Source organism: Fukomys damarensis, unplaced genomic scaffold (assembly GCF_012274545.1).
Source record: "Fukomys damarensis isolate Sample0158 unplaced genomic scaffold, DMR_v1.0_HiC HiC_scaffold_19, whole genome shotgun sequence".
NCBI classification, from domain to species: Eukaryota; Metazoa; Chordata; class Mammalia; order Rodentia; family Bathyergidae; genus Fukomys; species Fukomys damarensis.
Genome location: NW_022900931.1, coordinates 58,553,126 through 58,576,337, shown reverse-complemented (window position 1 = coordinate 58,576,337; position 23,212 = coordinate 58,553,126). Strand labels below are relative to the sequence as shown.

The following is a 23,212-nucleotide window of genomic DNA, read 5'->3' as shown; positions in this document are numbered from 1 at the left end:
GCCGGGGCCTGGCTGAGGGCTACAGGCCCCGGGGCCCGAGGGCAGGCGCGGTGGGCGGGAGATAGAGGCTGCATGAAGGGAGTGGAATTGGAGGGCCCGTTGATAAATGGTTCATATTGCTAGGTTGGTGGGTTTCTGGGTTGCGAGTTTTAAGGGTTCGTTTAGCGTGTCCGTTTGCCAAGTTGCTAATGATAGTGTGTTTCTCGCACTTTTGCTAAAGACCCTCTTTACTAAGGATCTGAGTTGCCGCGGTCCTGGTTGCTAAGGGTACCTGGTGTTAGGGGCAACTGTAGGATGATAAGAAACCCCTGGTGTCCCCTCCTACCTCTTCTTGTAGTTCCTGTGCCTCTCCTAAACCTACCACCTTCACTGCACTTCTCTCCCAAGCCTGCCTCCCAGCTGAGGTATCTTTATCTACTCTCTTCTTGACAAACTCCTCTGCTTTGTAAACCTAACCCTCTGACACTCAACTCACTACCCTCCTACCTCTCCTCCAAAGTCTTCCTTCCGCCGCGTCTCCCGGATATCTCCTTCTCCTGCTAACCTTCTCAATCTCAGCTTCTCTGCCCCTTCATTACCTCTACAGCTAGCGCGCTCCACTCCAAGACCCGCTTTGCTCCATCCCTCCCTCCCAGTTTTATTTTTACCACCGCCGACCCCAGTGTAACTAGGTTGGAAGGTCTTCTTGACCCACCTGCCACTTTGAACCCCTTTGTTCCCCTCTTAACCATTCCCTGCACTGTAACCACGTCTGCTCCCCCTCCTCCCCAGCCTCTGACCCTCTGGAGACCCAGGCAGGGAAGGTGCAGGAGGCTCAGGTGAGATGGGGAAGGGGTGGAGGGAAGGAGAGAGATGGACTTGCTCCCCCATCCCATACTGGCGGGAGGTGGCAGAAGGAGATTGTTACCCAGACCCTGAGCCCATTGCCCCAGTCCCTAGACCCACCTGACACAGCTTCCTGGGGACTATCAGACAAAATGCCCCAGCCCCATTTCCTTCTCACCTTTATTTCTCCTGGGCCTGGAAGTCAGGTATCAAATTTGGCTCCTGAACTCACAGATCTCATGGACAAGTGTCAAGAAAATGACCCTACAGGGTGATTGTGAAAGTAACGGAGGGCCCTGGAGGAGCCAGAACAAACTTTGTGGGTCACAGAAGGTTCCCGCTGGGCCCTTCCTAGAGGAACCCACAGGCTGGTCTAGGAACCAGCCCAAGCTATAGTCACAGCATAGTAAGTGAAGAGTGACTTGGAGTTTTCTTAGACAGAGGTGGGAGATGGTGTTCCATGCACAGGGAATAGCTTGTGAGGAGACCTGGGGCAGGAAAGAGTGATGTGCTGCTTTGGTGGTTGGGTGTCTAATTAGACTGGTGGGTAGTGTTTTTTGCCTACTTGCTCCAGCCAGGAACTCTGTTTGGTGCTTCTTGGGCACTGTCTCCTTTAATTTTCCCAGCATGCCTGTGAGGAGTAAGGCTCACCACAGCTATTTTACAGACAAGGAGCTGGAGGCAGAGCTGTTAGGTAACTTGTCCTTTGGTAGAGGAACAGGGAAGGGTCTGAGACCCCTGGCACTGGGTACATTGCCCCCTGGATGCTGCAGGGAGAACACTCTTGAAGGCACGTGCCAACACCCCAACTCCCCCACAGTGCCTCACTGTCTCTGCCCTGACAGAATGCCAGCCAACCTGTACCCACGACACTTCACATGTAGGTCAGAAGCTGTGATTAGGCTAGTTGTGGTGTGCATGCCTGTACCCCTAGCCCTCTAGAGGCTGAGGCGGGAGAACTGAAAGTTTGAGCTCAGCCTGGGAAATTTAGTAACTGCAGAGACCCTGTCTGAAAATTTAAAAATATAAGAGCTGAGGATGTAGTTTAGTGTAAAGGACCTCAGTTCAATCCCCAGTATTGGGGGGAAAAATCCCAAAACACAAAACAGCTGTGATTACCCTACAAAGGGATAGCAGAGCCATGTCGAGTGTGTGACAGCCTCTTGTCAGTCCTCAGTGTCTCACTGGCCTGGGTCCCAGAGCACAACCATGGCCTGAGAAAAGATCTCATGGTCAGAATGGATCTTCAGTACCAAAGACTTGCAAGGCTGTAAACTCCAGCATTGTCTGTCATAGGCAGAACTGGAAACGGCCCAAACGGCTGTTGAGAGATGGGCTAAATGAACTATGGTTCATCCGTGCAATGCAATACTGCGTAATAATGTAATACTTGCTTAAACAAATAAGGTGGGTCTATGCTATATTGTTCAGTGGAAAATGCAGTGGGTTGACTTACTTCTATAAAAAATATTGAGTTTTTATACACAGAGAACAAATCTGGAGTAGCTACTATTACACTGTTAATAATGGTCATCTCAGCGGGGGTGGGTTGGGGCAATCACAAGGCAAATGCCCATGTTACTTGTCTATGGCCAGACCATTTGCAAAGCTCATGTAATCTTTAAAGCTGATTTTTTAAAAATGTAATATGTTTGCAAGGGAAGTTCTTATTCAGAAAGTCTCACAACCAGAGTAGTGAGTGCCTGGGGAAGGCGCTGACAGTGGGCCTGCGTGCAGGAGACTGAGCTGTAGGCTGCGTGTTTTGCAGCACCATTGAGGGCCAACCCACCTCAGAAGTGTTTGGTGGTGGATGCTCTGGAAGCCCTGCTCTCAGAGCTGGGTGTCCCCGCCCTTGTATTGCTGACAGCATGGTAGGCTGTGGAGACATTTGTGATCAAAAGATGAGACTGGAGAAGCCAAAGTAGGACTTTGAAGTGGAGGCATGTGGACCGGCCATCATGCAGAGGCCAAGTAGACAGGACGCCCTGGTGAGCTGAGGCTGTGCCTGAGGCTGTAGGCAGGCTGGCGGACAGCGAGGCCACACCAAGAGGGGGCTGGGTGGAGGAGCAGGTTAGGGAGAGATGCTGAGGCCAGTCTGGGACGAGGCGGGAGTGAGAGGCCTGAGGGTAACGTGGGCAAGGTGTCCATGAAGCTTGGGATCCCCAGGCCTGGGGACAGCAAGGTGGTATCGTCAGTGACTACATGAGGCCACGGGCACAGGTGTGGCAGGTAGCCAGGGAAAGTGGTGAGGGAAAGCAGGAAGGGCGCGGGACAGAGTCCCAGAGCGCTGCAGTTAGGAGGGCCCATGAGGTGAGCACCAGACTGCTGGCAGGTGTAATACACAGGCTACCCTCATGCAGCAGGCCTGTAAGGCTGCTGGGAGAGACAGTGGGCCCACACTCCAGGGGTCAGGCATGCCAGCATATGACAAGAGCAAAGCCAGGGCTCCCTGAGCGCCGGTGCAGTGCCTGGCGCCTCCGTGTGTTAACTCGGCCCATCCTCACCGCAGCCCTCTGCACTCCATTCTCAAGATGAGGAGCCTGACAGCCTGCACAGTGAAGGTGCTGTCGAGGTTGCGCTCCTCACGAGCAGCAGGTCCAGGTCTCCTCCAGGCAACCTGTCCCAAGCCCGCACACTGGCCCCAGCACAGGCCCACACTGCCCCTCACTTCCCCGGGCCACACCCTAGCCAGAGCCTTCCCTCCCAAATCTGGTGCCCCAGCTCCCTTTCTTCCCTAACCCCACCTCTCCGGCATGGCCACCCCACCCCACCCCTTCCAGGACACAGACTTGGACGCTGAGGAAGGCGCATCTGGCGGAGAGGCAGAGAGTGAGTATCTTCCTTGGAGGGCAGGGCTCTGGGGGGTGCGATTTTAGGACAAGGACCTAGGGTTACCTAGACCCAAACCTCTACGAGGAATGGCATTCGAAGTGTGTAAATTTGTTGGATGTGGCAGCCCATGCCTGTAGTCTCCACACTTGGGTGGCTGAGGCCGGAGGATCACAAGTCTGAGGCCAGGCTGGGCTGCACAGCAAGTTCCCGGCCACTCTGGATTGCAGAGCTGGACCGACTCAAAAAACAAAACAAAACAGGTTGTAGTGAAAGACTTGGTGCCAGTACTGGGCCAGGCATCTTGCCTTCAGTGGTAGGGAGAGGGGTGCCCAGGGCTGGGATGGAGGCCTAAGGTACATCATGCGTCCTTGCTGAATGCCCACCGGCTGTTGTCTCTCTTTTTTTCATCAGTGGACTTCCTGAGGAATCTCTTCTCCCAGACCCTGGGCCTGGGCTCCCAGAAGGAGCGTCTGCTGGATGAGCTAACTCTGGAAGGGGTGGTCCGCTACATGCAGAGCGAGCGCTGTAAGTCACCCCCACCCCGCACTGCTCCCACTCCTGGCCCCGGTGACTTCACACCTGTTGTTTACAAGAAGCAAGAAACCCAAATTTTTGCCAAAAAAACGAATGTGTGGATCCTAAAATAGAGCTGTGGGCATGGCTAGATCCGGGGGCTTCCACGTTCTCCAAAGTCACAACTTCGTATTGGGATACAGTGACCTCCTGGCAGCTCCAAATGGAAGTTCTACCAGCCTAGCAACTACTCCTCAAAGAATACACCTTTTTGCTGATGTCCAGGCAGAACAGTAGAGATTGGCTCCCACTGGCCCAGGCTGAACCAGTTTGCCTGTCTGATTGGCCAGGCCTGGGTCACATCTCTGTTGCTGAATACATTACTGTGCTCTGATAGGCTAGGCCTTTTTCCTAGAATGAGGACTGTAATAGTGCCTCATGGGATTACCCGGGGGGCTAAACACACCAAGAGGAATGTAAATGTTTAGAGCAAGAGCTGTGCAGGTGTGTCCGTGGCTGTTGCTACAGGAGGCTGCTTCAGATGTGGTGTGTGGTGCCTGCTGGCTGGGTCACCGTGAAGTGCATATTTCTTGCTGTGAGTTGAGTCACAAAGTCTGAGAAACCAGGCCTCAGCAGTCCTCAGCAGGCACAATGGGCCTTTTGAGGGTCCTGATCAGCCCTTTGTTGAGGACGTCTTCTCCGGTTTCCCTGTCCTCCAGCTGCTGCCGTCTCCCTCCTCGGGTGGCCAGGCCTGCTGCCCTCTGGGGCCCGCTGGGCAGCGGCCCATAGCCATCCCCTGGCCTGGATAGCCCAGAAAAGAATCCAGGGAGTAGCTACAAAGTATTTGTTCCTTCTGTCCTCCTGTGCCTGGGTCTTGGAGTAGTCAGCCCATGAGTGTGTCCACGAGGGAATATTAATAAATAATAAATAAATTTACTGAAGCCAGGCATGGTGGTACATATCTGTAATCCCAGCACTCTAGAAGGCTGAGGCAGGAGGATTGCAAGTTCAAACTCATCCTGGGCAACTTAGCAAGACCCTGTCTGAATATAAAAACATTAAAAGAATAGAGATGTAGCTAGGTATGAAGGCTGTGCGTTCAATCCCCAGTAATGCAAGAGGGAAAAAAAAAATTGAGCCCTCACTGTTTTCCAGGCTCTGGGTAGGCACTTTATGGATGTCCCCTTATTTGATCTTCCCATTCACCTGTGAGGTCATCACAGCATGATCTGGGCAGAGAAGGAAACTGAGGGACAGAAAGGTTGTGACTCGGGGCAGGTTGAACGGCTAACAAGTGGCAGAATTGGGATTTGTCCCCGGGTGCCCTGAAAACAGAACACATGTGCCCCTGGTCTCCGCCCCCACTGGACCAGCCGGAGACGAAGCTGAGGCCTAGGTTGTGGTGGGCCTCGCCGTCCTTCCATGGACAGGATACCCAGGGGCTCCCAATTCGTGGGGAGTCGCACCTGTGTCTGCCATCTGCTGACGGGCAGATGCCAGGGCTCTGTGTGGCAAGGGGCCCGCCAGCCATTAGCCGAGGCAGCGCGGGTCCATTTGTGCTGGGCTGTGTGCTCGTGAACCTATTTGACCACATCTTCCCTGTCTTCTCTTCTGACAATGGGAACAAACTGCAGAACAGAACGCTTACTATATAAACAAGCAGTGGGTTTTGGGAAGTTTAGTACAATTGACTCAAAGCGTGTGAGTCACACATATACTTGTATGCACTGTTTGCTCAGTGCCAGGCACTGATCTAAGCTATACATGAATTCATTCATTCTCTCAGGAGCCTGCCAGGCCGGTACTATAATTGTGCCCATTTTAGAGAGGAGGAAGCCAAAGCCCCTTCTATGAGAGAAACAGCGTAAGCTCCCATCACCACGAGGGGGCGCATGTGTTCTGTTTTTCAGGGCACCCGGGGACAAATCCCAATTCTGCCACTTGTTAGCCGTTCAACCTGCCCCAAGTCACAACCTTTCTGTCCCTCAGTTTCCTTCTCTGCCCAGATCATACTGTGATGACCTCACAGGTAAATGGGAGGAGGAGAACCAGACTTGGATCCAGTCTTCACTCTCCTTGCCTGGGCGCAGGCTTAGGGTGGCAGATCTTTGGCCTTTGCCTGGAAATGATGAGGCTTCTGGCGGCTGATGTTCATTTGCTTACGGAGGAAAGAAACAGGACAAGAAAATCAGCGTGCTAGAAACAGAAGATCACCGAGAGCAGGTCCAGAAGATGGATTGTTGCTTTTCTGTTTTTGGTGGTCCTAGGGGTGCAACCCAGGTACTCTGTCACTGAGCCACACTCCCCAGCCTGAGAGATTTTTGTACTAACCTGCACCTTTTCTTGGAGAATGTATTTTTGTCTAGTCTACTTATGAGGAGAAATTTCTGGTCCTGTGGTCTCTTTTTGAGTTTTCTTTCTTTTATTTTATTTTGGTTTTTTGAGACGGGTCTCGCTATGTAGCCCAGGCTGACCTTGAGCTCACTATGATCCTCCTGCTTCAGCCTCCCAAGAGCTGGGATCACAGGTATGCGCCTCCATGCCCATCTTCTTGAGTTTTCTTAAAACTGTTGTCATTTCAAACAGTGCATTCTCAGCCTGCACGGTGACACAAGCCTGTAATCCTAGCACCTGGAGGCTGATGCAGGAGGATCCCCATGAGTTCAAGGCCAGCTGAACTGTATAGGGAGACCCTGTCTCAAAACATACAAAAAAATCAAACAGTGCATTCTGCCAGTCCCTGTATTCTCTGCTGTGGGCCTTGGTATCCTCATCTGAAACTGAGGCCGATAACTCTATCCTCCCGAAGACCCTGGGATAACCAGGCATCTGAGATGCTTGCCCACACCCAATATGGAGGAAACAGCGTCACAGACGGGATGGCTGATGTTGTTGACTGAGCAAACTGTCAGACGATGTTGCCTTCCTGTCCCCCAGGTTGCAGGGTCATCTGCTTGGTCGGAGCTGGAATCTCTACATGTAAGTTCCCCCTCCACAGCTGCCCCCACAGGCTAGGAGGGGCGCTGTCTGCGTCTAGCCTGGGAGGAGGCCAGTGTGGTGTGATGGGGCCGGCATTCCCAGTAAGCTGTCCCTCCCTCTCCCCCAGCGGCGGGCATCCCTGACTTCCGTTCTCCAACCACTGGCCTTTACGCCAACCTGGAGAAGTACCATCTTCCCTACCCAGAGGCCATCTTTGAGATTGGCTATTTCAAGGTACACTTCTATAATACGGGGTGGGGGCACCTGCTCCAACCCTCGCATCACCTGGGCCATCGGGCCCTCTGGCTCTTTCTCCCACAGAAACATCCGGAACCCTTCTTTGCCCTTGCCAAGGAACTGTATCCTGGGCAGTTCAAGGTGAGATCCTATTCAGCAGGGCAGGCAGGGAGAGCAGGCACAGGAAGACCCCCTCCAGGGCCCCGCTGACTGTTATTAGAGAGACTCTGGGTTTGGGCTGCCAGGATTCAGCTCCTGTGTCTCATCTTGAGACCACAAGCCTCAGTTTTCCCATCTGTGAAATGGAGCGAACGATGGTATCTGAAAAGGGTCGTTGTAAGGTATAAATGAGTTCTTACGTCAGAGCCAGGCAGCCTGGTTGCAAATGTTAGCTCTGCGACTTCCTGATCGTGTGTGATCTTGGCAAGCCACCCTCCCCAGGCCTCAGTCTCCTCATCTGAGGGACAAGTGGAGCAGGGACACTGGTCTCCCTTATGAGGCCCTTGTGATGATTCCCTGAAGAAAAATAGACACAGCACCTAGGATAGCCCCTGGTGCACAGCGATGGCGCGTCAAGATCCTCCGTGACAGGGGCATTGTTGTCACTCCCCTCCAGCCGACCGTCTGTCACTACTTCATCCGCCTGCTGAAGGAGAAGGGGCTGCTCCTGCGCTGCTACACACAGGTAGGCGGCGCTGTGGGCACTGCAGGGCACAGGATCCGGCAGAGCTTTGTGCCTATGAGCTTGGGGCTCCCCAGGCAGCCGTGGGGCCAGGGCTCTGCCTACTGCTCCCTGCTGTGAGCTGCACTGACTCACTTCCTCCCAGCCTCAGTTTCCCCTGTATAAAACGGGCCAGAACAGCTTTACCCTCTCAGGTTTTGGAGAGGTGGCAGCAATTCCCCTCCAGCCATCTCGCTGCAAAAGGATCCCATGTCTGAGGGGACACGGTGGCACCAGACAGTCCCGCTTTTCTACTCTTCTGATAACAGCAAAGTGACTTGAGCCAACAAAACCAGTACAGCGTGATAGTTTTCCAACAGGGGCACCCTGTGTCTGCAGGAAGGGGCACCCTGTCATAACTGCACAGATGAACCTGGCCGTGGGCAAGCCACGGGCCATGGCTTTCGTGCACCTGAGTAGCAGGCAAGGCTGGCTCACACTGACAGCTCCCGGACTAGTCCCTGGGCCCCCGCAGTCTCACACCGCAACGGGAGAACGCTGGTGCCTCGTCCTTGTTTCACGGGGATGAGCTGAGGTGACAGGACATGCCAAGCGGTGTGCACGTGTGCCAGCAGTCCCACCCCAGCCCACCTGGCGCAGTAGGAGGAAGGGCTGGAGGGTGGAGGGGATGTGCGTCCCTACCAGCCCCCTGAGTACCTGCAGCCTCAGAAGCAGCCCCCAGGGGGAGGATGGGTCCTTCCTAGTGCGGCTTTCTCTAATGGAGCAGGTGTCCCCGCAGAGGGGCGACTGGTGGTGGCTGTGGGGAGTGGACAGTCTCCGCTTTCTGGCCCCCGCCCACCCCCAGGACACACCTGACCCAGACACCCAGCTTTACTCACGGGCCAGGGCTCAGCAGTGAGCGTGCGGCTTCTGCTGCACTGAGTGCCTTCCACGTGCGATGCTGTGGTCTTCCCTTGTTTGTCAGCTTCAGTGTGGGCAAATGTTCACTCTTGGGTCCAACCCAGTGCCAGGCCCTGCCTGCAGCAAACAGAGCAGGCATCCCTGCCCTCTTAGAGCTGACACTCATGTGGGAGGTAACCAGGACAAGATGGAGTAAACCATAGACCTGGTGTGTCACCTGGTGACAGGTATGTGGAGCAGAGTTACACGGAGAGGAATGGAGGCTGTGCCTGTCAGGTGGCCATGCCTGCCTCACTGAGAAAGGGGACTTTTAAGCAAAGACTTTAGAAGCAAGGGAAGGACCCCTGGAGCTATGGGGGGAGATGTGTTCTGGATGAAAGGAAAAGGCAGTGCAGAGGTCCTGAGGTGACACTATATGGCACATTCAAAGAATCCCAGGAAGTCAGGTGTGGTGATGCACGCCTGTAATCCCAGCACTGGAGAGGCTGAAGCAGGAGGATTGCCTCAAGTTTGGGGCCAGCTTGGGCTACATAGTGAGTTCAAGATCAGCAGGAGCTCCATAGAAAGACACTGTCTCAAAAAACCAAAACCAAACAAATAAAAGACAAAGAATCCTAAGAGGCTGGATCTGAGTGAGCGATGAGGAGAGCAGGAGAAGAGAGGAGGAGACACGGAGTGGGTGAGGGTGGATGCTACCAGGCCCCGTGAGTGGGGAGAGAGCTGGAGCGCTCCACGTGGGGCGGGGTGCGACCTGACTCGTGAACACAGCTCCCTCTGGCTTCCGGTGCGGACAGACAGAAGCAGGGGTGGGCAGCAGGCGCTGTGATGCTCAGAGGGCAGGAGGAGGCCGGAGTGGCTGAGGTGAAGTAGGTGATTCCTGGATGGCTGTGGCGGGAGGGGGTGCAGCCTAGACCTGCTCTCCCTTCCCGAGAAGGTGGATGTGAGGTGCCCAGCAGGTGTTGGCGGGAGGCGGGTGCAGCCTAGACCTGCTCTCCCTTCCCGAGAAGGTGGATGTGAGGTGCCCGGCAGGTGAGGGCCTGGGATGCCGAGACGCCCATATGGACAGGGGAGGCAGCAGGAACAGATGCCCACTGCAGCAGCAGTGGGTGGTGTTTACTCACCAGCCAGGAGGAGAAACTGAGGCCTCGCAAACAGGCACCTGGAGGCTACTGACCGCTCTCTCGGAGGCAAAACATCCTGGCCCTTGAAGCCAAGTGTGGTAGCACAGCCTGTAATCCCAGCACTTGGGAAACTGAGGCAGTAAGCTCATGAGTTCAGGGCCAGCCTGGGCTGCATACTGAGGTCCTGTCTCAAAACAGGCAAAACAAAAACAGAAAACTCGGCCCTTAACCAGAGAGCACAAGACCAGGTACTGTTTTCACCAGAAAGCCAAAATGAGTACGTTTGGTCACTCATCTCCTCCTTACCGGAAGTTTAAATTTTCTAAAACAAAAAGTTCTATATTCACTCATTTTGAGTAAAAGCTTTGCCAGGCTGGTCTCAAACACCAAGCCTCAAGCAGTCCTCCTGCCTCAGCCTCCCAAGCTCTAGGACTCCAGGTGCCTCAGCACCCAACTTCCCACCTGCGATATTTAACATAAGAATTTAACACCACGTAGAGATTTTAAACAATTTCATGGCATAAAACAAGTAAAGGTGGAAAAACTTCCACTCTCGTGTTGGATGAACTGGTTGGATTCCAATGCTTTGTCTCCTCCCACTGAGCTGCCTTCTGAGTCACTGGAGCACAGTCTGCGCTGCTTCTGGATGGTGACGAATCAGCACTTCGAAGCACCCTGTGATGTTGTGTTTAGCTCAGGATCCCTTTTACACAGGATCCCTTTACACATTCAGGCAGCTGTCAGGTTCAGTCAAGCGCAGTGATCACAGCAAAGCGGCCTCTGGTCCTTTCTAGTTATACACAGGCTGGCGGCAGAGCAGGCAGCGTTCTGGCCTCGAACACATGAGGCCCTGGGTCCCCTCCCTAGCTCTGCAAAAAAATGTAAATCTGGAGTATTCACGTTATTCGTGAGGTTTCGCACTTGGCTTTTTCTTCACTCAGGCTCTCTTGCTGAAGACCCTTGCATATCCACACTCACATAGCAGCCTCCTGCTTTTTCAAACCAGTCTCATTTTTTTTTCCTTCTTTGTGACACTGGAGATGGAACCCAGGACCTCCTGTGTGCCAGACAAGCATGCGCTCTGCCCTTGAGCTGTACCCCTGCCCGAGTCTGATGCTTTTTTTTGGTTTGGTTTTTTGTTGTTGTTTTTTTTGTGTGTGTGTGGCTTGTTTGTTTTGTACCAAGGATCGAACTTGGGACCTCGCCGGGCAGGTGCAGCCTCACTGAGCTACATCGCCGCCTGAGTCTAACTCTTGTAAGCACTTTGCCTTCATTTTCAGATGTCAGTGCAAAGGTCACAGTTGAGGACAGCGCCCCAGCCTCCTCTCCTCAGTCTAAACCTACTTCAGTGGTGGGGAGGGGATGAGGGCATTGTTGAGGGGAACAAGGCGTGTGTGTGAGTGTGTGTGTGTGTGTGTGTGTGTGTGTATGGTTGGTAGGTACTAGGAACCGAACCAAGGACCTTCATACTGAGCTGTTTTTTTAACTTTTGAGACAGGGTCTTACTATTTGCCTAGGCTGGAACTTGTGATCCTACTGCATCCGTTTCTCAGAGCACAGGGGTTGCAGGCCTGCACCATGATGCCTGCTTTGCTAAGGGATTATGTCTTCAATCATAAGGTACACTTACACAGGGTGCCTGCGATATCGCCAGGCAATATAATCTTTTTGTTTTGGTCCTGGGGTTGACCCAGGGTCTCACCCGTGGTAAGCATGTGTTTTACTGCTAAACTACACCTCCCTTTTAGAGACAGAATCTTACCACATTACCCAGACTGATTATGAACTCCTGCACTCAAGTGATCTTCCTGCCTCAGCCTCCAGAGAATAAGACCTGGGACTATATAACCTTTTCAGACCATTGTCACATATGTGGCCCACAGTTGACCAAAATATCATCAGGTGATACATAACTGTAAGAATTTGTGTACTTCTATCTTGCTTGGTTATAGAATACCTCCAAAGAGGACACAAGAAACAGGTCACTGTAGAGGTCTCTGGGAAGGGGAGCTGGCCAGTGGAGGTTGTACAACAGTAGTTCCTGGGTGGGCGTGGTGGCGCACACCTGTAATACCAGTACTTGGGAGGCTGAAGCAGGAGGATTGCCACAAGTTTGAGGCCAGCCTGCACTACATAGTGAGTTCAAGGCCAGCCTGAACTACGTAGGGAAACCTTGTCTCAAAACAGTAAAAATAAATAAATAAAAATAAATGAATAAAAGTAGTTCCCTACTGAAAGGTTCAATCCCTAGAATCGGGGAAAAAAAATCAAATTAACATGTGATCTGTGAAACAGGTCATAATAACCCTGAGTAGGAAAATATCGTAATTAAAACCAAGTACAAAAAAAAAAAAAGGAGCTGGGTGTGGTGGTGCACGCCTGTAATCCCAATTCTGAGGCTGAGGAGGAGGATCTCTGTGAGTTCAAAGCCACCCTGAACTATAGAGTGAGAACCTGGCTCAAAAAAACAACAAAAAAGAAAAGCGAAGCTCTCCTGATTCATTAATTTACATTCATGCCTGACCTGGGCTGTGTAGTTTGGGAGCTGCACTAGGCCGTCACATCTGAGGGCTCCATTTACAATGGAGACACTGGACATTTGTACATTTATTTCATCAGATATCTGGCAAGTGGCAGTAAGGTGTCTGGCTCTCCAATAAAACAGTTTTCTTTAAAAACAGAAGTGGCCTAAATTGACAGAAAAATGCCCTATGGGCTGGGGTGGTGATCCTGCCACTGCTCCCCCTCCCCAGCCCTGTCCTTTCCCCCCAGGGCTGACAATCCCACCTGCTCCCCTGGCCTCAGCTCCCCGCCCTGACTGTGGCCCGGGTGCGTGTGTTCACTGCTGACCCCCTGCCCCACCTCTCTCCAGAACATTGACACCCTGGAGCGCGTGGCCGGGCTGGAGCCCGAGGACCTGGTGGAGGCCCACGGCACCTTCTACACATCACACTGCACCAGCCAGCTCTGCCGGCGCGAGTACACCCTGGGCTGGATGAAAGGTGAGTCTGGGGTCGCCGAGGAGACTGGGCCTCATGCTCATGTGGTAGCTAACAGCTCTCAGGCAGTTTTTTTCAGGAGGGGGCAGGGTGTGCAAGGGATTGAACCAAGGGCCTTCACACTAAGCTACATCCCCAGACTTTTTTTTTTTTTTCTGAAACAGGGTCTCAGTAAGTCTCTAGTTGCCTAGGCTGAGCTCCAACTTGTGATCCTGCTGCTTCAGCCTCCTTGAATGCTGGGATTACAGATGTCCCCCACCACACGTGGTTCTGTGCCCCCCCATACAGGGGAATGTGGCTTTTTAATAGGTAGTGTCAGGACCTGAGATGTGAGGTGGTGGCGATTCATCGCCTGCCCCGCCACCCCCCGCCCACATACAGCATCTCTCAGCCAGGTTGCCATGCGTGCGAGCACCAAACCAAATTCCGCCACAAACACAGACAGGCCCTAAATGTTCCCTGAGGTCACCAGACCCTAGCTCTGTGTCTCCTTTTAGAACCCTGACCCCGCCTGACAGGAAACTCCCCTGGAGGGAAATGAGAAACACAGCACTGTCCCCTAGAGCTCGGAGATGAGGGAAGCCTTCCACCTCTGCACTGCTACCTGTGGCTGTTACCACCTGAAATGTGGCATGTGCCACATACCTGGAATCTCAGCTATCTGGAAGGCTGAGGCAGGAGGATCACAAGTTTAAGGCCAGCCCAGGCAACCTAGCGAAATAAAAAATACAAAGGTCTGTCAGTGCCCCTTGGATCCCCCCAGTACTGGAGAAAGAATGGAAGGAGGGAACGGACTAACGTGACTGAGGAACTGGATTGGTTGGTTTGCAGTACAGAAAATTGAATTCCAGAGCTTCATACCGAGCTACATCCCTAGACCTTTATTTTTTGAGACAGGGTCTCATTAAGTAGCTCCCTTGCCCAGGTGGGTTCAATTTGGGATTTTCCTGCCACAGTCTCCCTAAGTGGCGGGATTGCATGTGCACCGTCATTCCCGGCTAATTTTCTTAAATTTTTGTTCATTTAAATTGTACAAGTGACATGTGGCTTTGACTGCTACATTGAACAACGCAAGCACTATTGGGGGTGTGAAGTTCTTCACCGGCCTGGTTAAGGACATGGGCTGGGCCTGGCACAAGGAGTACAGATGACAGGGTCTGCGGAGTCATTGTCCCTGTTCGTGGAAGGACCAAGTGTCTTGGAGAGACAATCAGCCAGTCTTCATGCCTTGAGAGCCACCTCTGACAGCACTGTGCTGTGAAAGAAACCCCGTCTCACCCCAAAACCCTCTCTGACCCTCCTTATGCCATCTGAACAAAGCTGGTGGTGTCCACATGATGTCAGGACAGCGGTGGCATCTGTAGTAGGGCCTGGGGAGGGTGGCCTTTCTGACAAAGTACCAGCCGATCGCCCCTGGGCTGAGGATTCATGAATGGCCCAACTGCACGCAGCTGGGGTGACATACAATGGCCACCACCCCATTACGTCCCTCAGCAGTGTCACCCGCGCTACCCACAAAATAGCCTGCTGTCCTTGCGGAAGTCTCCTAAATGGTGGCTTTGGACACTGTTCTCCATAGATATGGGCTGAAAAGAGTGAGAGGGCGGTTGGGCGCATGCATTCAGTTCTGTCCACTTCCAAGCTGCCTTATCCATTAACAATAAGGGAGGTGACCGTCACGGGACGAGGGTGGGGTGCAGCTGGGCCTCAGGTTCTGTCCCATCCTGGAATCATCTCCATGTCCTCCCTTCCCTGCTGCCCCCATGCCTGGCAGTCACCAGGCCTCTCTGACTCAGAGGAGCTAGGTCTGCCTCTCAAGACCCACTGGAAGAGAGCTTCACTCCCAGGCAGGGGCTCAGGCAGGCAGCTGTTCCTGTGTTCACTTTTTCATTGAAGAGTGAGGGCTGGGGATTTAGCCCAGTGCTATCACACCTGCCTGGCAAGCACAAGGTCCTGCATTTGATTCCTGGTACCAAAAATTTTTTTGTTTTAAATAAGATTTTAAAAAGCTGTATATAGTGGTGCTGGGGGGAAGGACAGTTCTCCAAGAAGGGAGATCTTAGCCAGGCAGGTGGTGCACACATCTAATCCCACTACTGAGGAGGCTGACGTAGGAGGATCACAAGTTTAAGGCCTAGCAAGACTGTCTCCAGATTAAAAAATAGAAAGTAGCTCCATGCAGAGGCCCTGGGTTCAATCCCCAGCACCACCGGAAGGGAGAGCGGGAGCAGGGCAACACCCAGGAGATGCACCCAGTGGCCAGGTGTTGGTGTTGGCAGCGGAGGGAGGGCAGGAGGGGACTGCAGCCTCAGCTCCAGCCTCACCACCCCCTTTCCCGCTTTCCCACGCCAGAGAAGCTCTTCTCGGAGGTGACCCCCAAGTGCGAGAAATGTCAGAGTGTGGTGAAGCCTGGTGAGCCCTGGGGTCAGGGACCAGTCAGGTGGATTTGGGTTGGGCTCTCCTCTCCCCTCTACACCCTCCCAGAGGCCACGCTCCCCCCCAGCCCAGCTGAGCTCCCCAACCAGTGCCCTGACCGTCCTGGGCAGTGGGTCCTGTCCCTCTGGTGGCCCCCTCTGTCTCCATGTCACTTTCTCCTCTGGCTCTGGGTCCATCTGTCCATTTCTGCCTCAGACATCATCTTTTTTGGCGAGAACCTCCCGGCACGGTTCTTCTCCTGCTTGCAGTCAGTAAGTACCTGCCGCCTCACCTGCCCTGGGAGAGGTTGCTTCCGGCCACTGTGGGGTGCTGGGCAGGGGCACAGGGCTCTCACTGGCCACTGCCCCACAGGACTTCCGGAAGGTGGACCTGCTCATCATCATGGGCACCTCGCTGCAGGTGCAGCCCTTCGCCTCTCTCATTGGCAAGTAGGTTGGGGTGAGGGCTGTGGGGGCAGCTGGGGATGAGGGAGCCAGGACAGATCCCGACCCCCAACTCACCATCCCCCAGGGCACCGCTGTCCACCCCGCGCCTGCTTATCAACAAGGAGAAGACTGGCCATGTAAGTTGCCTTGGCCACTGCCCCACCTCTTCCCCTCCCTCTTCCCCCTGGCTCCCTTGGGGTTGGGATTGCAAGTGAGGGGACAAGTCCTGGAGAGCTCCCAGCTGGGGAACGGTGGCCTTCAGACCCTGAATTTGAGAATGGGGAGGGTCATGTTCTAGGCTACGCTGACTCTACAGGCCTCTGGATCACTTGGGTCCCTTTTGAACAGGTGACAGGATCCCAACTCAAACCTGCTGAAACTAGGAGTCGTGTTCCCTAGGACCACAAAACCAGGGCGGGGGTTAAAGGCACAGTGTGGTGGCCGGTGGCCGCTGCCCTCTTGCTCCTGGCTGTCCCTGGGTAGCCTCCCTCCCAGGCAGCACAGCCCTCTGAACCTGCTGGGAAGAAGGCCCTCGGAGAGGGAAATGGGGCAGGGGCGGTCATTCCATGGGCCACATACTGTTCCATCTGACAGTCGTCCCTTGGTACCTGAAGGGAATGGGCTCCAGGATCTTTCAGATGCATAAATCCAAGCCTGCTTAAGTCCCTTACATGAAGTGAAGTATCTACATATAACCTACATACATCCGCCCCTATATTTTAAATCTTTTCTACATCACTATCATACCTAATACAGTGTCGATTCTACAAGGATCATTATTGTACTGAACTGTTTAGGGAATAGGAACAGAAAACACAGAGGTGCATGCCTATAATCCCATCTCTTTGGGAGACTGAGGCAAGAGGATCACAAGTTTGAGCCCAGCCTGGGCAACCAATCAATTTAGCAAGACTCTGTCTCAAAAATAAGAAATGAAGAGCTGGGCTTTAGCTCATGGTGCTGCGCCTGCCTTGCAAGCACAAGGTACTGAGTTCCAGCCCAGGTACCAGAAAGAAAAAAAAAAAAGAAAACAAAAAGCCAGTGGTACAGCTCAGTGCAAAGGCTCTGGGTTCAGTCCTTGGTATGGAAAAAATAATGGGGTGAGGGGTGAGGCTGAGACAGGAGAATTGTAGGTATTTTGTTTGGTATGTTTGTTTGTTTCTAAATTTTGTGAGACAGGGGCTCGTTATGTAATTCAGCTCAGCCTTGAACTCACTGTGCATCCCAGGCTGCCTCCAACTCTCTGCAATCCTCCTGCCTCAGCCTCTGGAATGCTGGGATCACAGGTGTGTGCCACCACACCAGGCTATAAGTTTGTTTTGTTTTGTTTTTTTCTTGAGACAGGGTCTCACTATGTAGTGCACACTGCCCTCCAACTCGCAGCAGTCCTCCTGCCTCAGCTTCCCGAGTGCTGAGATTACAGGCATGCGCCACTAGGCCTGGCTTCACATTGTAAATTTGAGTCTGGCCTGGGCAACTTAGTGAGACCTTGTCTCAATAAATAAATAAATAATACAGGTCATGGTGGTGCTGAGCCTATAATCCCAACACTCTAGAGACTAAGGCAAGAGGATCACCCTGAGTTCAAGGCCAGCCTAAACTACATGGTGAGACCCGGTCTCAAAAACCAAAAATCAATCAACCAATCAGTCAATCAAAAAAGGCTGGGAATGTAGTTCAGTGTGAGGACTCTGGGTTGAATCTGTAGTACTGGAAAAATAAAAAAGTGTATATGTTAAGTATAGGCACCATTTTTTTCTTTCGTCTTGTTTTTTATTTTTTTATTTTTTTGAGACAGTATCTCACTATGTAGCTCAAGCTGGCCTCCACCTCATGGCTGTCCTCCTGCCTCCGCCCCCTGAGTGCTGGGCTTACACTGGCAGACACCATTTTTTAAAAATTCTTTTAGCTCGGTTGGGTATGGTGATGCAACTTATAATCCTAGCACTCGGGAGGCTGAGACAGGAGGATAACCATGAGTTGGAGGCCAAGCAGGGCTACATAGTGAAACCCTGTCTCAAAAAAAAGAAAGAAATTCTTTTAGCTCACAGTTTGAATCTACAGGCACAAACCAGTGATATGGAGAGCCCACTTATACAATTGATGTTTTAACTATTATTGGGGGGGGTTCCATGACTATCCCCATTGTACAGATAAGGAAACCAAGACACAGGGAGGCCCAGCAGTGACCTGCGCAGTCACACAGCTGGGATGCAGGGCTGGGGATTTAGCTCAGTGGTTCCGACGCCTGCCTCACAAGTCCGAGGCCAGGAGTTTGATCCCCAGTACCCAAAAAAAGCTGGGATGTAGGCCCAGGCCACCTGGCTCCAGGCCAGCGCTCTTCCTCTCCCCGCCCCTGCAGATGGACCCCTTCCTCGGAATGATGATGGGCCTGGGAGGAGGCATGGACTTTGACTCGAAGAAGGCCTACAGGTGAGGCTGGCCTGAGCTGGGCTGCCGCTGGGAGGCCCAGGGCTGGGAGGCCCGGGGCCGAGAGGGAGGAGGGAGGGTGGGGCGCTGGAGCTCTGACTCTCCCACCTACACCACAGGGACGTAGCCTGGCTGGGTGACTGTGACCAGGGATGCCTGGCCCTCGCTGACCTCCTTGGATGGAAGGTGAGGAGCTCGGGGACCCACGCCCACCCTCAGCCCAGTCCCTCCCCACGGGTCTGTGGTGACCTCTGACTTCTGCACACTTTGGCCCTGCAGAAAGAGCTGGAGGACCTGGTCAGGAAGGAGCACGCCAGCATAGATGCCCAATCGGGGCCCAGCACTCCCAACCCCACCACTGCAGCTTCCCCCAGGACGTCCCCACCTCCTGCCAAGGCGGAGGCCAAGACCACAGAGGGGGAGAAGTCCCAGTGACAGCCCAAGGCCCGGGCAGGACACCCAGCTGCTCTGGGACAGCGGAGCCCCAACCAGCAGCACCCGCCCTCTAACTTGGAGCCCTTGTCTGAAGAGCTCAGTCCACCCCTTCAGGCTCTAACCAGCCCTCTGGAAACTGAGGCCCCAGCTGCTCCACTGGGTCCCAGCAAGTCTCTAACATCCCCTAGGACCGGGGTCTGAGCAGCCTGTCTTTAACAGTCCCTTCTCTAACCACCCCAGGCATAAATAAGAAGCAACCTCCCTTGACCTCTAACTGCTCCCAGGGGCACCCCAAAACTCCTGTGTCATGACGGGGCTGAGGGCCCCCTACTCTCTCTACTGCTCCCAGGGGCCTGTGGACCCTGTAGCCCGAATCTAACCTACCCCAGATGGGGTGTCAGCCCTCAAATACAACACACGCTCTGTGGGTGTGGGGAGCATTCTGAGCCTGAAGGGCTCCCGAGGCTCTGCCACCGACACCCAAGATGGGCCCCTTTCCCTTGGGACCCACTTCCCACCTGGGGTAGGCAGAACATGTTGCTTATTGGAGATAAATTAAAAACAAAAAACCAACTAACCATCAGCTGTCTGGCCTCTCTGTTCCTTTTTCCACATCTGAAGCAACTGGAGGGAGGGGGTGAGACCCTGGGCCACCCAGGATGCCAGAACATCTCCAGGCTCTTAGGAGCAATAGCGACGGGCCCCACAGGTAGTTCTTAGGCCTGAGCCCCAGAAAAAAGGAGGAAGGTTCATTTCAGATGCCCCCAGCCCCGCCTCTTCCCCTGCCTGCTCAGCTTCCTCTCTAGAGAACACTTTCATTTCCTGTTGCTCCGGGCCTCCCCTTGGGAACAGGTAGGGCCCCTAGGGACCCAGCATCTGGTGTCTTTACCCCCAGCTGTCACCCTCTGGTGTCGGACAGCTGCTCCCCTTAGCTCTGCCCAGTGCCACCCAGGTCCTCCTCCCACTCCCAGAGGTGATGGGTGGGCATCTGCTCCTCTCCACCCTTTCCTTCCTGCTGTCCCCTGCTCTCCTCCAAATACCCTGGGCAATGAGGCATGGGCTGATGGGGTTGGCTGTGTCTTATCTTATTGCAACCCCCTCAAAAAAGGAAAAAAAATCAGGAATGGCAACAAGGTCTGTCCTGTTTATCACCTGCCCCAGGATACTGGCACCTACTTCTGGGCCTGTGCTCAATTGGATGCATCGATGGATTCATTCTCCCTTTCCAGACCCAGGTCTCCTATTGCTAAGACTGCTGTGGGGAAAGTATTTAGAGTGCTCACCCCAGTGATAATCCCTCATAGGACTCTGTACCTGGCTAAGAACTGGGGCCTGATAGGTAGAGGAACAAATAGGTTGAAAAAGCAAGGAGGGTCAGATGTTCATGGCAGAATCCAGCCAGTGGTATACAGATGTTCCCTAGGAAATTCTTTCAGTTTTTCTGTATGTTTGTAAACTTTTATAAGGTAAAGCTGAAAGAAAAGATTCCGGGTGCCCCCCTGCCAAGACCTGGGAAGGGAGGAGGAGGGCATGTTGCACTATGGGCCAAGAACTTTTCCAGGCTCTGGATTTTAGCAAGGGTCATTATTGAGCTGACCATTATTGTATCAATGCCCCAGTTGTGGAAATCTTGGTTCCCTACCCTTTGGCAAACAGTTGTGAGTCTTTTCCCAACCTAAGACACACAGGCCTTTCCCTTAGGCTCCCCAGATTCCCCCAACACCAGCATCTAAAGAATTAAACCCTGGCACAGCTGGGTTCCACCAGGGCCCATTCTGTTGCTCAGCGTCTCCCCATAGTGGTTGTGAATGTTTTGCATTTTATCCTGGATTAGGGCAGCCTTGAATCTTGTCTTCCCCTCTGCCAGAGGCGACCATGGCTCTCCCGCTTCCAGCACCTTGAAGATGGCCCACCCAGAGGACATGGCCTCTGCAGTCCCCAGCGAGGGGCAGAGGTGAGGGCTACTAGGGCACAGTGTTTCCCCCTCCTGCCCCTGATCCAGAACCCCTTCCATCCAGTGCTACCCGCCAGGACCCTGGGCCTCACCTCTGACTCTCTGTACCCGGGCAGCCCCTTCCACACCTTCAGCCCCACTTCTGTATCCGACCACCCACCTCCGCCCCTAACTCCTGGACCCTGCACATCCCAGGCTGGTCCTAATGCAGACTAATGGAGCACATGAGATCCCTCCAGGGGACCTCAGCACCCCAGCGCCACTTCTTCGCCTTCTAAGGACATGGGGGGTATGGCAGGTTCCAGAGCTGGATGCCCAGGATGCAGAAGCCTTTATGATGCAGTGGCCACTGGGGGTGAGTACTCACAGCCAGGGACCCGTCCAGCCTCTCCTCTGACATGCTGGGTCAGCCAGAACCATTTTTGGTTGCCAGCAACACAGCACACTGGGAAAATCCAAAAGGTTTACATGTTGATTCAAATGACAGAAAAATGCAGAAGTAAAAGTAGTTTCAGGAAGGTCTTGATCCACAGGTCAAACATCGTATGGATTTCTCTGCATCCCATTTCTTGGCTTTCAGTGGCAGAGAACTCTGGGGGTTTAGGGCTGCAAGTAACAAACGCCCATTCTATGGCAGCTTCAACAATGAGGCATTGATCTCTAGCACAGCCAGAAAGGCAGCTGCCAGCTCGACTTCAGCTGCTCTGTGACATCAAGACCAGCTGCTCCACAATCCCTGGGACTTCCCTCACGGTCACCCAGGGACTGTCCCGGGGCTGTCACATGTACAGCCCAGGCAGGAAGCAAGGACATGGCCAGCTGCATCTGTTTCTTTGGCCAGGAAAGCCCAGGCTGTGCCAATTGATACACAATACCTGGCTGGGGTCCAGGAAGCAAGGTCTTTAAAAGCTCACCTGGTAATATCCATAGCTGAGAACTCACCTCCGTATTTACCCATCTCTTATGGCTCAGTACTACATCCATCCTTGAACAGGACTTCCACAAGGAATGTTGGGTGGATTTGCAGGAAGTAAGTGACAGGGCCTACTACAGCTTCCTCCTCAGGAGATGCAGTCCTTGTGGGGGCATAATGCCTGTCCCCTGCTCAGGTGCCATCCAGCCAGCTGAGCAAACCCTAGTGTGAAAAGAGGCTGTTTGGGGCAGGGATGTGGCTCATTGGTAGTGTACTTGCCTGGCACGTACAACGCCCTGGGTTCCAACCAAGCACTGCCAACAGAAACAAAAGCTGGGCAAGGCCATTTCATTGGTGGGCTCAGGCACAGGCTCACCCTGCAGGCTTGGGAACTTCAGTCCCACCCTCAGGGACTGAGCACAAGGAGTTTTCCTAATGAAATAGGTGCCAGGCAGGCAAATATGAACATCTGCACACAGCTTCCTCAAACTGACCTTTACCTCTACCCACTAGAGTTTCCTGGTCACAGGCCCTGACTCCAGCCAGGCCCTGGTACTGAGGACTTCACCGGGAGAAATCAATACCTATCAGATCCAGAAGTTTCCTGGAGGTGAGTCCCCTATTCTAGGCTTTCAGTCTGCAGCAAATGTGTCATCAAGAACTGTCAGCTTTACTTCCAAAATACCTCCTGGCCTCCCCACTGGTACCCTTTACTCCTCTCCCTCCTTCCCCCCACCCCCAGGCAGGATCTCGCTATGTAGTCCAGGCTGGCCTTGAACTCACAGCAATCCTCCTGCCTCAGCCTTCCTAGTGCTGGGATTACAGGCCTGTGCCATCACACCTGGCTGATTCTTTCCTTCTTGCAGCCCATGCTGGGCATAGCAACTAGGTGGTATTGGACACCCTGCCCCAAAGCCTGGAAAGGACAGGCCATCTCCTTAGATACAAATGCAAGCTCACTGTGGCCTAGAAGATGCTGTGTGACCTAGCCCTGTCCACCTCTCCATCTCCTGCCCTAGTACACATTCTCCTCTGTCCCCTGAGTGTGCTAAGTATGGGCCAGCTGCAGGACCTTGGTTTTTGTTCTCCCTGCAGGAAGAATCCTCTTCCTGGGGTGGATGATTTAGTCTTCACACTTAGGACCTTTAAGAAATGTAACCTTCCTTGGCTGCTACTGTTCAGATACCCCTAGTCCTTTTTATGCATCCCTTTTCATTAGTATACTGACATTTATTTATTTGTTTATTCATCGGTCTCCCATGACTAAAAGGGAAGGATAGAGAGACAGTGAATTTGTCTCCTGTTGGACAATTGTATCCTTAAATGCCCAGTAATAACTAGGTGTTTAATAATATTGGCTTGAGTGTGAGGGTGCCTGCATGTAATCCCAGCACTCTGGGAGGCTGAGGCAGGAAGGTTGCAAGTCAGGAGCCCAGCCTGGGCAATTTAGTGACTTAAAGAGATTCTGTCTTAAAATAAAAAATGGCTAGGGGGCCTAGGGGGCCAGGGAGTTAGCTCAGTGGTTCCACCG

At 53.3% G+C, this 23,212-nt stretch overlaps 2 protein-coding genes across 2 annotated transcripts in view; both read left to right on the top strand.

The window, feature by feature from the left end:
* The window catches only part of Sirt2 (sirtuin 2), a 19,588-nt gene extending 183 nt beyond the window's left edge, over positions 1-19,405 (top strand). Inside the window, exons 2-17 of the mRNA XM_010632835.3 lie at positions 66-123; positions 772-818; positions 3,606-3,654; positions 4,069-4,182; positions 7,108-7,149; positions 7,277-7,383; positions 7,471-7,527; positions 8,003-8,071; positions 12,962-13,091; positions 15,441-15,500; positions 15,720-15,775; positions 15,876-15,952; positions 16,035-16,086; positions 18,312-18,382; positions 18,499-18,565; positions 18,659-19,405. Coding sequence (XP_010631137.2) covers positions 66-123; positions 772-818; positions 3,606-3,654; positions 4,069-4,182; positions 7,108-7,149; positions 7,277-7,383; positions 7,471-7,527; positions 8,003-8,071; positions 12,962-13,091; positions 15,441-15,500; positions 15,720-15,775; positions 15,876-15,952; positions 16,035-16,086; positions 18,312-18,382; positions 18,499-18,565; positions 18,659-18,814 — 1,212 coding nt within the window. The 3' untranslated portion in view covers positions 18,815-19,405. The remainder of the gene's footprint in view (positions 1-65; positions 124-771; positions 819-3,605; positions 3,655-4,068; positions 4,183-7,107; positions 7,150-7,276; positions 7,384-7,470; positions 7,528-8,002; positions 8,072-12,961; positions 13,092-15,440; positions 15,501-15,719; positions 15,776-15,875; positions 15,953-16,034; positions 16,087-18,311; positions 18,383-18,498; positions 18,566-18,658) is intronic.
* A 1,042-nt stretch (positions 19,406-20,447) lies between these two features.
* The window catches only part of Rinl (Ras and Rab interactor like), a 6,180-nt gene continuing 3,415 nt past the window's right edge, over positions 20,448-23,212 (top strand). The window contains 3 exon segments of the mRNA XM_033765777.1: positions 20,448-20,768; positions 20,964-21,123; positions 22,195-22,291. Of these exon segments, the coding sequence (XP_033621668.1) occupies positions 20,623-20,768; positions 20,964-21,123; positions 22,195-22,291 (403 nt within the window). The 5' untranslated portion in view covers positions 20,448-20,622.